Here is a 12,520-nt window from a genome sequence, read left to right as displayed (position 1 = left end):
GAGAACTCCAATAAAAATTATGGTTTATGTAGACTTCAATGTCCTATTATCATAAATGAAGTGTTCTTTCAGTGGATCCACCATTCAATGGATCCACCAGGATCAGATGGCTGTAACGGTCTCCTCTCTTACCTGTGAACTTGTCATTTATGTAAATTGAAGGTTCATCAGCAAAACTCTGCCCGTTTTAAACAGGCCGAGCTGTAAGAAGAATGGCGCATCCACAGGAAGAACAACTCCAATATTTATGCTTGCTCATTAAACTACACTGAAAAGTACATTTTTAGTTGTGATTGTTCTTCCTATTTAATACCAAAACACAAGATAGGGAAAATAAGAAGCCTTTACCAATAACACATGAAATGGACTTTACCTTTTTACAATCCAGATAATGCTTAACAACAGGTAGGCAAATGTGACCAGTATATAGGCAAGTGGCAGACTATAGTGGAAGATGTAAATGGTAACCAGGTCTATGGTGTAATAACCATAGAAGAGATAAGTAAGTTCAAGGAAACCCTGAAAGAAAAAACAAGAAAGAAGTCAAGGTCACGTACTAGTGAAACATTTAAAGGGTTATGTCTGGATCTACTGTATTATATTTTATTTTATTTGTTTTTGAGACACGGGACACCAGTATGAAAGTAAAAGCAAATAAGTTTGTATTAGATTGGATTTCGGTAAAGGGTTGGTTATTTACTCAGTTGAAGAGAATGGCCTAGGGAGAGCTTTCTTAGTATCAGGTAGAATACAGTGAGCAAAAAAGAATCCTGAGTAAATAGCTATTCTGACTGTGCTGGGTGTGCAATCAGCAGGTGAAAAGCATACAACACAATGCACAGAACACACACAAAATAAAAATGATACAAATACATTTAATAGATTCCAACACAGCAATTGTTAACATCAAGGGACAAAAAAAGGTAGGAAAAGTCTACTTGTTATTTCAAATGAGGGTGTAGCTAAAATAGAGCTAACATGGGTTTATAAAACAATCTCTGCACACTGAATACGCATACAGAGATCACATAGAAGATTATATATATTGTTAGCTTATTTAATTTTCATGATATTATTAAGAAATAACTTTCACCATCAAGAAAACAGCAAAATAAAACATCTTAGACTAAATCCTTATTAAAATGACTGGTCCACGTTTAGATGTCTATTGGCTTGTACAAGCCTTCCTGAAGCTTTTACTAAATACTTTGCTTTTCTACCGTAGCTTCATTCAGTACTTTTCATCCATGTGTTTAGATTATAATGTTTAGTTCATAGTAGCCTAGTCTCCTGGAATGTCCGGGGGACTCATGAATTTTTGGGAGTTCTGCCGGACTCCCAGCAGAGTAAGGCAACCTCCAGCATCCTGCACTGTTCATTGGTGAAGTGGGTGATCACATAATCATGGCCCCACGCCCTGCTGTAAATGTCAATATTTTTATGGTTTAGCAGCGGGGTGGGGCCTAAAGATGCTATTCATATGACCACGCCCCCAGGAAGTTGCATGGAGATCTCCAATGTAGGCAAGTATGGTTTAGTTATGCAAAAGCTTTTTTTTTTTTTTAATCTATTTCTCATAAAATACCTTATTAACCCCTTAACTTGCCAAAAACCCAGGTGCAAAAGCAGGATTTGTAGAGAGGGGTTTCCATGCCACACCACTAGTGGGCGTGGCCAGCATGCTTCGGGTGTGGTTATAATTTTAGACAGTGCTTGGCTGCACTCCAACTCTTCCTATCCCCATCATATACACGGGCAATGCTGCTTGCACTACTGTTAGGGGCACACAGCTCTCCCTTTTCGAGCAGAGCCGTGTGAAGCCAGACATACCTCCCAACTGTCCCTACAATCAGGACAAAGTCCTGACTGAATGTGTCAGCACAGTTGACAGACTGTCCTGCTCTCTCCTACCTGATCTTGCTGCTTTCAATAATTGTTGGGGAGAGATGGCTGTGAACAGTGCAGACAGAAACAATCTACACACAAGCTGCAAAGTGGCTGGTCCTGGGGCAGGGTCCAGCCACTTCAAGCATACAGTACCCTAGGCTGGGAGGAGGGGGGGGGGGGGGGGATTCCAGGCACTAGGAACCCCCTCCCCTCGGTTTGCCTATGAAACCATAAACATTAAGAAAATGCTGCCCTACAGCTAGTACCCAAAGTATTCTGTTTGCATTCAATAAATGCTATTATTAAAAAGCTTTGTACAGAGAAGGCTCAACTTATTTGCAAAGTGTATAGTAGTGATTTTAGTTGGGTGTTGTAGCTTGCCAGATTAATGAAGCCTTTTAGTTGGCCAGCTTAAGTATTGCAATATATGAAACCAACATTCCCTGTTTATAACATATAATGAATTTTACTGCTCTTTATTATATTGCAAAAGGAGAGTGCAAATGATCTACTTTTTTCTAACATATGAAATCACATCCTTATTGCACCCTAATTTTGTTTTATTGGTTGTGGTGAGCACAATTTACAGTTTTCTTATTAAGCACAACATTGGACTATTGGATCTTAGTGTTTCACAGACTAGCTACAGTTTTCAGTGGTGTTTGTAAACATGAAACATACCGTCCCAGAAAGTAGGTCTATGATATTATTGTAGAAATATACAAGTCCCTGGGTAGTTGGTGAGTATTTTGTGCATACAGATTCTGCAAATAAAAAAACAATATTTATGTTACAATGCAATAACAATATACCATGACTGACTGCACTTGCTGCAGTAATATATATTGTATGGAAAGACTTGCATCTTACCGAGGCTGGATGGAATGATTTGGCTGCTGTTAAAACCTCCCTGTTTAGAAATGGCGAGTGGCAGGATCGTAAATAAGAACATCAAAAGGAAAATGACAAAATTCAGCAGCACAAGGAATCTCAGAAAGGAGAAATAAGACCCAATACCTGTGCCAAATTTACCTGAAAGAGAAAAATCATCATAAGAAAGGAATACAAAAAAAAATATCTGCAAAGTAAACAAGTACTTACTACTACATACGACATGACCAATGGTGAGCCACAATAATCGCTGTAGGCCTTTTTTTAGTTTACGTTTAACCTTTAAAAAACAGACAATGCAAGAAACAAAAGCACCAACTGAGAGAGCACATGAAAGTGGCACAGCATGCGTATACAAATGGTTCTTAAGGTAGAACATACATCGGTAGGGGAGCCAGGAGCAAATTTAAGTTGCTAGTACAATATAAGTGAACTAGTTAACGTAATAAATATGCAGTATTCTCCATTTGCCCCTGATGCTCTCAACAGAGCAACTTTCTATGGCTTAGTCTAGCTTAGGAAAGGAACATTCCATAAACCACATGTCAACATATTACATAAATTTCTCATGACTGTAAAGATGAATTGAGCACTCCTTGAACCTCAGAACAAACCAACAAGGCCGGGGTAGAGGAACAAACCAAAGAGATAGAAGGAGAGGAGTGGGGGAAAGGAGGGAATGTGTGTGAGTCCTCCTCTAAAAAGTCCAGATCAGGGCAACAATTAATCAGAAAAAAAGTCCTTGTAAGACAGTAAGGATTTCAATTCCAAGCAAAAAACAAAAAACAAAAAAGCCAGGTGGACACAAGTTTGGGGCACGGCTGCCAGGCTGTGTGGTGTATATGCTTTACTTGGTTAACTCTGGAGATCCATTGTGACTCAGAGCTAATTGATCCAAATTTCCAGTACATCAGTGGGACTAGTGCTTTTGTTGCATTCAGGAATTGCATAAATATGGTTCTTATATTTTGGAATCAGGGAGAGAGGACTTATAGAGTAAGACCATCCAAGTGTCTCTGAGGATGGCAATTTTCAGGTGTATACCATAAAATAAGAATATCTGTCCAATAAGATTGACCACATGATCACCAGCTGCAAAACTAACAACACAGTGATACCTCCAAAAAAAATTGGGGTAAAAGTCTTCTCATTAAGGTCCAATCACACGCAGTCTGTTATCTCAGCGCTATTTCACCTTAGAAAACTACAAATGTTTCTCTAACAGCCTAGAAACAGAAGTTAACCATTGCAGGCAATGTAATACAAGACTAGAGAGTTCTGTACCTCCAATGTCTAAACACATGTTCCTTAAACTTGGCGGTAAAATATGTGTTATTGGTATATGGAGTAAAGTAAAAAGACGTTTACTGCAGGCAATATAATCCCATATTTGTAAAGTAACACACATGATGAGATGTATCAATTGCTTAATTTGAAAGCAGCCAGTGAAGACATGTAGCAGAACAGGAAGCCTCGACATATTTCATGTCTACTCATGATTTTCAAGAGACACTTCTTTCTATCTGTCAGTCTCACGCATAGTTTTAATTGACACATTATATAGTATACTTTCGTTTCCAGGGCTCGCAGGAATGTAAGAATGTAAATCAGTGTCTTGGACCGGTATCCTGCAGGCCGTAGTGTAGGTACGGAAATAGGCTTTACGGATGTGAATTAAGAAAGTTTGTATGATGTAAAGAATTCCGCAAAGCAAATATACTTTCTTTTTACAAAAGGGTGGGTCAATAAAGAGTTATTTTTGTCACCATTGTACTCGTACAGAAGAAAATACAAAGCAGATTACAAATGTTCCGGTCAGACCACATATTTCTAGGAAACGTTGAAACGATAAAAAAAAACAGTTTTGAAACATAGGAAAAAAAAAAGAAAAGGACTTTTTTTTATACATGAGAGTCTTAAGGGTAAGTCTCATATTATTTATTATTAATTTTTATTTATAAGGCGCCACAAGGTGTCCGTAGCGCCGTACAGGGACAAACAAATTACAATACAATGGGAGACAGCACAGTACAGTAAACAGTAAGCACAGTAACTCAATAAGCTCAATGCACAGCTAGAGAGGGCGGGGAAGGGGGAGGGAGGATCCGCAAACGACGGGGCCCAAGAAGGAGGGCGCGGAAGACAGGGAGACCCCCAGGAGGGAGGAGGGAGCGAGAGTGGACGTGGGGTGGAGGACCCTCGAGGAGGAAGGCTAAGTAGCTGGAGAGCAGAGTTAGAAGTGGTGGAAACAGGAGGAGAGATGGCCCTGCTCAGAGGAGCGTACAATCTACGGGGAGGGGTGGACAGACAGAGAGATGCAGGAGAGAGAGGGAGAGTAGGGGGACGGAGGCAAAAGATAAGGTAGGAAGTTAAGTGGGAGACAGAAAGGCTTTAAGAAAAAGGTGAGTTTTTAGGGCCCGTTTGAAACTGGACAGATTAGAAGTTCTGATGGAGGGAGGGATCTTGTTCCAGTGGAGGGGGGCAGCGCGGGCGAAGTCTTGGATACGCGCATGGGAGGAGGATATATTCAAATACATACATTCATTCAAATGTCACATTCCAATATATTAAGAAAGGTTTCCTAATAATTCTGAATGTATATGCCAAATTAATATCTTGATATTAGTGTACCCAAACATGGTTTCATCAGAGGAATTACAGTATGAAAGCAATTTAAACCGACTCTAGAGAGGAGATTTAGGGTAGACAGTTCAGATGTTTTAGGGTTATCCAACCATGGCTACCATATAATTTTTTTAATTTGTCATGGCATCACCACTGGGAATAGATCACTTTCTGACAACAAAGAGTTATTTGACAGGAAAGAGGAAAGAAAAAGAAGTTCGCTACTATAGGTACACAATCAACTCCAAATTTTATGTTTATCCATCAAGAGGAGCATCTTTTAAATAAAACTTAACTTTTATTAAATATAATAAAATATAATATAAAATTAGCAAAATATAAAACAAAGTGAAAGTGCTTAAACAAAAGTGAGTTTAAAACTGCTGACTGCACCTATTAAGTCTCTTGTATAATCCAGAGGGCTAATGCTCAAAACAATCACTGCGATTATGAGCTCCTACTACCAAAGTTGGAGATATATAGTTATATAAATAGATGGTAAAGATTCCTATAAGGTATCTTTACCTTATATTTATATGACTATATATCTATATATAAGGTAAATTCCTATCACCTTGTCTGAATGTTCTGATAGCAGCCTCTGAATGCAATCTATTGTATGCCCTTTATCATAAGGCAATCGCATATAGGGACAAGATACTATGCCCTTAGGCTGTCTGCTATCCTTGTATATAGACTTTACAATCATGATGTGTCTATGGGGGGTGATTTGCTATCTATCTAACAATAGCTCTAAGCTAACTGTGGGTTTAACTGAGCGAATATCTACATAATAAATGAGCAGCCTCAATAATGTAGTGAGACAGAGTGCAGACAGCAGAAACGCTGACGCGCATTTCGCTAAAGCATACAATAGATTGCATTCAGAGCGAGGCTGCCATCAGATTTTTGTTTGAGAACATTCAGACATATACTATTATTATTATCATCATCATTTATTTGTTAGGCGCCACAAGGTTTCCGCAGCACCGTTCACAGTACAAACAGTAGACTATACAGGGTGAAACAGTACAGAACAATAAACACAAAGTACCAATACTTCAGAAACTCTGGGCAGACATAGGGAGTAAAGATGGAGCAGAAGAACAGGTATGGAGACAGGAGGGGAGAGGGGCCCTTCTCATACGAGCTTACATCCTAAGGGAGGGTGAACAAAATCAGGCACAAAAGGGGGCCAGTGAAGCAAGGGGGAGAGAAAAGAGGGGCCAGGGGAGAACGAGTAGAAAAGGCGTTAAGTGGATGGTTGGTATACAAAGAGCCGTAAAATTAAATTAAAGCAATTGCAAGAGAGAATTTGAGGATCTGGATGGTGTACATAAACATACATATCTCCTATATGATTATAGATAGCTAGATAGATAGATAGATAGATAGATAGATAGATAGATAGATAGATAGATAGATAGATAGATAGATAGATAGAGAGAGAGAGAGAGAGAGAGAGACAGAGACAGAGACAGAGACAGAGACAGACATATGCATACAGACACACACGCATATATATACACATGCATACGTACACACATTGTAAATGTATGCATCGTGTCAGAGTTAGAGAAGTATTTAGAAGCAAGACCTGGCAGGTTTTTCACTTTTCAATAGAAATTGAAGAGTTGAGCGATTTAAAAAAAACAAAAAACATTTCTTACTCCAGTTACATTAGGAACCCGGTATTCAATATCACCTGGCAGAGTGCATTCATCAGAAACAATTGGTCTCTTCTTTGCAGAGACAAAGCAGTAGAGGCAACAATCCAACACATAAGCCTGAGTGACCCAGACGGTATGGTGAGAATAGCCTGCTTTATAACGGACAGATATTTACCCTCAATACTGTGAATGTTGCTTTTCCAGAGCTGTAAATGACTCAAGAAACCAGTTACATCATCTCTGAAACCCCGGCATACTTTTCTGCTGTTGTCTTTCCACTGATTCCAGCCTTTCGGATGCTGGGAATGCATTGTCTGAAGATCTCTAAAATGAATAAAAATAAATTCCATAAATAAATTAGGGCCTTATTTATAACACAAATGGAATAACAATAAGTAAATACAAATAATTAGTAAATAAGTTATTCAAAGGAAAACTATAGGTAACCTCAGAGCAGCCCATGTATTGGAAACAAATATGATTGCTGCTTGCATAAGTATTGTGGCAATCTCAAACAGAAACGTTACTACGTACAGTACCTTATGCTGATAAAAAGCTTTAAATGTTGTATTTAAATGTCAATTATATTTTGAGATCAGTGTTGTTCTGTACATTATTCAGATTATTCTGTTGTGCACATTTTGGTCCATTATGAGGTGCCTAGTTGTGCATTTTTTTTTATTATTATATTTTAAATACCTTTTTTGCTTGAAAGGGCAGCTAAACTTAAAGGTTTGCTTTATACAAAAGAATGACTAGTAACCTTCCTAAAATAATATGCAAAAATATCATAAGTCTATAAAAACAAAATATATCAAATTTTGATGTGCTTCTGTAAAAAATATCCCCTCTTTCCCCATCAAAGCCTTATCTCTGTCACCATGCCAATTGCAGGGTGCAACCAAGGAGCTCTGACAAGCAAAAATATATTGCAGCGTGATTGATAACAGTACATTTCCAATTGCAAAGTTAGGACAATGTAGGATACATTCCGGATCACCTCGTACCATGCCCTTTCTAGTTTCTTTTCTAGCATGCCGTGGCTAGGGTTGCAAAAAAGTAACCTGCGGTACCGTATTGCCCATATACAGGGCCGGATTAACCATAGGGCTAACTGGGCTACAGCCCAGGGGCCTATGGCATCCAGGGGGCCCTTGAAGTGCTCAGCAGCAGTCCGATCAGTGCTGCTGAGCACTTTCGCTACAGTACTTCCCCGGCGCGCTGTAGTCTCCTCAGTAAAGAGTGTACAGCGTGCCGGGGAAGGAGGTGAAGGAGGTAGGTGCCGCAGGAAGGGGGGGGGGGGGGGCGGCTCGGATCACAGGGGGGGCCCTCACGGGGGAATGGATGCCCCCTTAGCCCAGGGGCCTCCATTCCCTTATTTCGGCCCTGCCCATATATACATCATCACCATTTATTTATATAGCGCCACTGATTCCGCAGCGCTGTATAGAGAACTCACTCACATCAGTCCCTGCCCCATTGAGGGAGTCACCATGCTGCCCATACATGTGTGAGCTGCGAGCTGAAATTCAGCGAGTAAATTACCGTATGAACGGTTTTTAAGCTCAATTTTACCGTATTAACGGTAATAGTTTTAGATCGCGAGTTTTTCGGCCGACAAGCCGAACAATTGAATACCCCCCTATGTGGCTTACACCCTCTAGAGACAACTATGTACAAGAAAAAAAGGTTGTGGTAAAGAGTGGTCCAAGTGATTTTTGGGGCTTCCATCATTTTGTCTAAACCATGTATATGTAGACATTTCCTCTATTGTACATCACATGCATATTCAGCAGTAATCAGTCTTATTCACCTTAACTTTCTTTTTTCCTGGATACTAATAGCATATTCCCGCAGAGGAATACCGAAATCATCATCCACAGGTTCTAAGCGATTGGGCTCCTGGGATAGTGAAGATTTCAGCTGCCGAGTACTTCTGTGTCTTTCCATAGTTCCATAACTTGAAGGTTTCCGTCTAACCAGGGATTGGTAACTTGGTAGCTCATGCAAGAACTGATTAGGAAGTACCACATTTCCATCTGGGAGGAAGACATCTGAAATAGAGAAAATATTTAAAACTTATACAAAACTAGAAACTTACATTCATACAGGTTATTTTAAGTGTGTAACTGCAAGCAATTGCAGACACTGCCTGGAAGATAGCCGTGTTACAAATACTGAAAATAACTGTGAGAGACTATTGGCTTTATTTTGTATTTTACTGGGGCTATGTGGCTAATGGGATTGTTAGGATTTCTAACCCTGTGGACTATGAACTCTTCAATGTATTTTGTGGAATACAATTTCTTCACTGTAACTTGCTGAATGTAAATTCTTCAGCCTACTACTGGTGATAAAAATACCCAACAAGTGGGTATATACACTGTAGTAATTCCCAAGTAATAGAGTTCCTATTACTTGGGAATTACTAGAGTGTATATACCCACTTGTAGGGTCCTCCCTATTTTCTGTCCGGTCATATTTGTATGTTCTTTTGTTCTCATGTTTGTATACACTCAACACTTTGATTTCTCTACTACCTGGTGTTGCAGACTATTGTGGTGTCCTACAAATAAACGTTTCATTAAATAATTACAGTCTGTTACTGGTTTTGCATTTTGCACTACAGATTGAACAGGAGTTTTTTTGTAATTACTACGTGTAACTACCAGCACCAAAAAATAATATTTTAAATAGATATTACTGTATATAAATTGGCAATTGCAATTAAAAAATGAGTCAATGATCTTCCACCATTGTATAGATTTACAACATATAAAAAACAATAGTTCTAGCTAAAATAATAATAATAATCACTGAACAATCTTCACTATATCAAAGCGATTTGGTACTATGAAGGTGCGGATATTGTCAGCTGTGTCTGCAGTCCAGGGCTTTCAATACTCTGAAGAATCCCAAGCAGACCTTAAATGGGAATGGTAAATAGTAGTTTAATTTTTTAATTGCAATTTATATAAAGTAATATCTATTAAAATATTTTGTTTTATCATTTTTATCAATTTGAATGGTTTTATTGTTTTTTATTGTTTTTCTGATTACATTAGTATTCATATCAACTGGTATTCAGTCTCATAATACATAAAAATTAGGTGCACTACGACTTTCTTCACTTTATTATATTCTAATTAACTTACATGTTTGCACTGTGACAACCAAATTATCATAGTTTACGGAGGCTGCAACCATGTCAGATTTAGGAACAGACTGTCCTTTGACCGTGTCTACCGAACATGTCTGCAGCTACTTGCCCTCCAACATGTGTGGCCATGAACATCTGATATTAATGGGAGCTAAAATTGGGCATTATCAGTGGTCAAACTCCATTTTTTCTGTGGTTAGAAATATCCCTTAAAATTGCTGAGGGGAGTAATTTTATGCCACAGAAAAATTGTAAAGGATATTTCTAGAGGAGTATTACGTTACGTGGTTAATTCAGCATAATGGTAAACTGCCTTATGATTTTGAAAACTCAACATGCAAGCAGTGCAGCATTGAAATAAAAAACATGTTTTATATTTATAAAAGAACAGTAGTCTTTATCACAGAAATATAGAGAATGGTAAGTTTAAACAAAATGACCTGCACATCCCTATATCACTCATCCCAAAATGCATCTACATGCCCCTCATAATTCCTCCACCTATTCTCAGACCACTTGACACAAAATGCCCCCACGTGCCACTCAGACCACCCGGTTACCTTGTCTAGTACATAAAGCAGAGAATGAGAGTGAGGGCTACAAGTAAAAGCTTGTTTAGCCTATCAATTTACTAGAAACAGGCAAAATCACTGAACCCTGACGCACAGATGTACCTACTAATAGTGGGCAGACCCTTTCCCAATGTAAAATAATATTGTATCCCTGGAACACAGGTTCATCTTCAGAATGTTAAAAAAAAAAAAAAAAAAGTTAAGAACTACAACTCCCAGCCTAACCATTGCAGGAGCTCTATATACAGGATATCAGTGCATACTACAGTATATCAGGGGATTCATCAAATATGAGTGAAGGGGAACACAGAAACACCCCCTCCCCAGGCTATGGAAGTCAGTCTATTGTATATCCTTCTTTACTGAGGATAATACACTAAATAGACCAAATGTGGACTAGCAGAGGACAGGGTTTATTAGCAGATTATCTACAGCATGATAAAACATCAGTCAGATCAGCTGATACACATAAAAGGAACACACTCCTCTTTTCTGATGATTGTCAGAAGCAGTTTTGTCTGCCACAAGACTGAGGTCTAAAAGTAGTGACAACAAAAACACATTGCCGTCACTCACATAAATGACCCTTAACGTCCGAGAGTAACGGATATTCCGGCAGCTAGAATCAAACCCTTTCTTCATAACCCACACCCCAGGCTGTAAATTCAACCTTAGCCTAACAAGTCTAGTCTCCTCTATCAAGATGGCTGAAGCTGCAAGTTGCTACAAATTTATATGGGAAAACCCGGTAACTAATATTAGACCACCTCCTACCTATGGTTGATTACACATCTAAAAAAAAAATTGTGTAAAAAATAATAAAATGATATACACTCAAATTATTTAGATAAATAAACATCCTCCAATTGATAACATCATGATTTTGCTCCCCTATGGTTGACCAGCTTCACTGTTGCAACTAAACGTTAAGGGGGAATTCAATTCTCCCCGAAGTACCGCCGTACTAAAACTATTACCGTTAGAACTACCGTAATAATGGTAGTTACGCGCACTATTACTGTAATAACGGTAATAATGCGCAGGTCGCATTACTTTTAACAGTAACGCACCCAATTGAATACCCCCACAACTGTTCTGCAAAAAGTAGCAATATTGTTGCAACAATGTAAAAAAAAAAAAAAACATCCAACACAACACCCAAAATCAACAGTAATTGCTATGTCTCCTAAGTAGTATTGTAGTAAACAGGTAAATAGATAATGATGCATTCCGACTATTGATTTCTCAAACAAAATTCAGATCCAGCTCACTAGTAAATGGGTAGAATCAACCAAATGTGTGTTCATTCTTCTACCCTAAGGCAGTAGAAAAGTTAACAACAAGTTGTAACTCATAGGAGGATATAAATTAAAAAATAAATACATTTATAATTAATTTTAGTGCTTTATTTTTTAATCATAAATCAGTATGCCTTGGTTTGTTTCATCAGGCTGCTTTAACTGATTTATATTTCTGCAGTGTCATTGACTACTATGGCAACCACAGTCACATGGCACATGAAGAGGCTTTGTAATGCCCCTCTGAGATCAGGCTGCTCTATTTAATGTACAATCCTCCCCATTGTTATTCCCCCTCTGCCTTCACATGACATGCTGAGAGCTCTGTGTGACTGGCAGCCATACTTTGCGCCCCACCGAGAGATTTTTCAAAGGACATTATGATTTGTAGGAGGACAGAAGAAAGAAAAATGACAG

The 12,520-nt window shown here is 38.6% G+C and overlaps 1 protein-coding gene across 1 annotated transcript in view; it reads right to left on the bottom strand.

The window, feature by feature from the left end:
* TMC7 (transmembrane channel like 7) overlaps positions 1 to 12,520 on the bottom strand; it is a 42,237-nt gene that overhangs the window by 11,671 nt on the left and 18,046 nt on the right. Inside the window, exons 2-6 of the mRNA XM_075179739.1 lie at positions 8,887 to 9,127; positions 7,249 to 7,397; positions 2,758 to 2,919; positions 2,569 to 2,651; positions 374 to 519 (exon numbers count right to left, since the gene is read on the bottom strand). Of these exons, the coding sequence (XP_075035840.1) occupies positions 374 to 519; positions 2,569 to 2,651; positions 2,758 to 2,919; positions 7,249 to 7,397; positions 8,887 to 9,127 (781 nt within the window). The remainder of the gene's footprint in view (positions 1 to 373; positions 520 to 2,568; positions 2,652 to 2,757; positions 2,920 to 7,248; positions 7,398 to 8,886; positions 9,128 to 12,520) is intronic.

Source organism: Mixophyes fleayi, chromosome 7 (assembly GCF_038048845.1).
Source record: "Mixophyes fleayi isolate aMixFle1 chromosome 7, aMixFle1.hap1, whole genome shotgun sequence".
NCBI classification, from domain to species: domain Eukaryota; kingdom Metazoa; phylum Chordata; class Amphibia; order Anura; family Limnodynastidae; genus Mixophyes; species Mixophyes fleayi.
Note: the sequence above shows the minus strand (reverse complement) of the source record. Positions and strands in the feature narration are given on the sequence as shown.